At 39.3% G+C, this 1,192-nt stretch overlaps 1 protein-coding gene across 1 annotated transcript; it reads right to left on the bottom strand.

The window, feature by feature from the left end:
• Positions 1 to 273: 273 nt before the first annotated feature.
• LOC120696202 lies at positions 274 to 976 on the bottom strand. The gene is made up of 2 exons (XM_039979338.1): positions 558 to 976; positions 274 to 450 (listed from the first exon to the last, which is right to left on the bottom strand). The coding sequence occupies exons 1-2, from the start codon at positions 970 to 972 to the stop codon at positions 404 to 406; spliced, it is 462 nt and encodes a 153-aa protein (XP_039835272.1). The 5' UTR covers positions 973 to 976; the 3' UTR covers positions 274 to 403.
• Between the last annotated feature and the right edge of the window lie 216 nt (positions 977 to 1,192).

Here is a 1,192-nt window from a genome sequence, read left to right as displayed (position 1 = left end):
CACTAATCTTTCAATTCTCCCCCTCGAAATATGGCCTAAACGACAGTGCCATAATTTCGATGAAGTATCTTGAGTTCTCTTTCTTTTCTTTGTTTCTTTCTCTGACAAGGATTCATTCACATTCACATTACATACAGAATGCACTTTATCACGCATAGATGATAAATAAAGATCATTGTAAAGGATAGCATCACCAATACAATTATTATCAAACCATAGTTCACATTTGCCATTCGCAAAATGACAACCAAAACCATCTGTGTCTAAGCGTGATACACTGATCAAGTTTCTTTGAAGCGAAGGAACAAATAAAACATCTTTTAATACAAGCATGAAACCATTAACTAGCTCGATGGAGACATCGCCAACAGCTTCAACATCTGCTTGTACTCCGTTCGCGACTTTAATTTGTCTTTCGCTTCTTAGCGTAGTCCTTGTCGAACGGAATCCCTGTAAAGAATTTGCAACATGCACAGTTGCACCAGAATCAATCCACCAAGTAGATTTAGAAAACTTTAAATACAGGGATTCATTAACAAATGAAATTATATTCTCACCATTCTTTGCCATTATCATCTTTAAATAAGCGGGACAATCTGCTTTGCGATGTCCCTTGTCAAAACAGTGGAAGCACTCATCTGGAGCTGGAGTGCGCTGTTGCTGACGCTGTTGCTGATACTTCTGTGGCATAGGGGCTTTGTCTTTAGCTTTAGATGAAGAAGCAGCTTGGAAAGGCCTTTTCTTGTTATTATGCACAAAATTGACAGACCCACCATTCTGTTTCTTGAGTCTATCTTCCTCTTGTGCACACATTGCAATTGCCTTTTCCATGTTCCACTTCTCTGGCTGTGAGTTATAGTTTACAACGAACGTTGCAAACTCTTTTGGCAGAGAGGCGAACACCAGGTGCACCATAAACTCTTCTTTGAGATCCAAGTCCATTGGTTTGAGCTTGGAGTTCAAAGCACACATCCCCATGATATGATCTCTTATCGTACCGGCATTGCCATAGTACCTTTTTGTGATCAACTGCTCTATGATCTGTGTAGCATAAGTCTTTGAAGAACCAGTAAACTGATTCTTTATCTTTGCAAGGTACTCAGCAGCTGAATCACATTCTCCAATTGAACCCAAAATGTTAGGATCAATTGTGTTCTTTATAACTGCCACACATTTCTTGTTGGCGTTATTC

This window comes from Panicum virgatum, chromosome 2K, assembly GCF_016808335.1.
Source record: "Panicum virgatum strain AP13 chromosome 2K, P.virgatum_v5, whole genome shotgun sequence".
Taxonomy (NCBI): domain Eukaryota; kingdom Viridiplantae; phylum Streptophyta; class Magnoliopsida; order Poales; family Poaceae; genus Panicum; species Panicum virgatum.
Note: the sequence above shows the minus strand (reverse complement) of the source record. Positions and strands in the feature narration are given on the sequence as shown.

Excerpts from the sequence above, each read along its gene's own strand:
- LOC120696202 (XM_039979338.1), bottom strand. The coding sequence starts at position 972 with ATGTGTGCTTTGAACTCCAAGCTCAAACCAATGGACTTGGATCTCAAA. Across the intron at positions 451-557 it reads GATGATAATGGCAAAGAATG|GGATTCCGTTCGACAAGGAC; the intron begins GTGAGAATATAA and ends AATTCTTTACAG.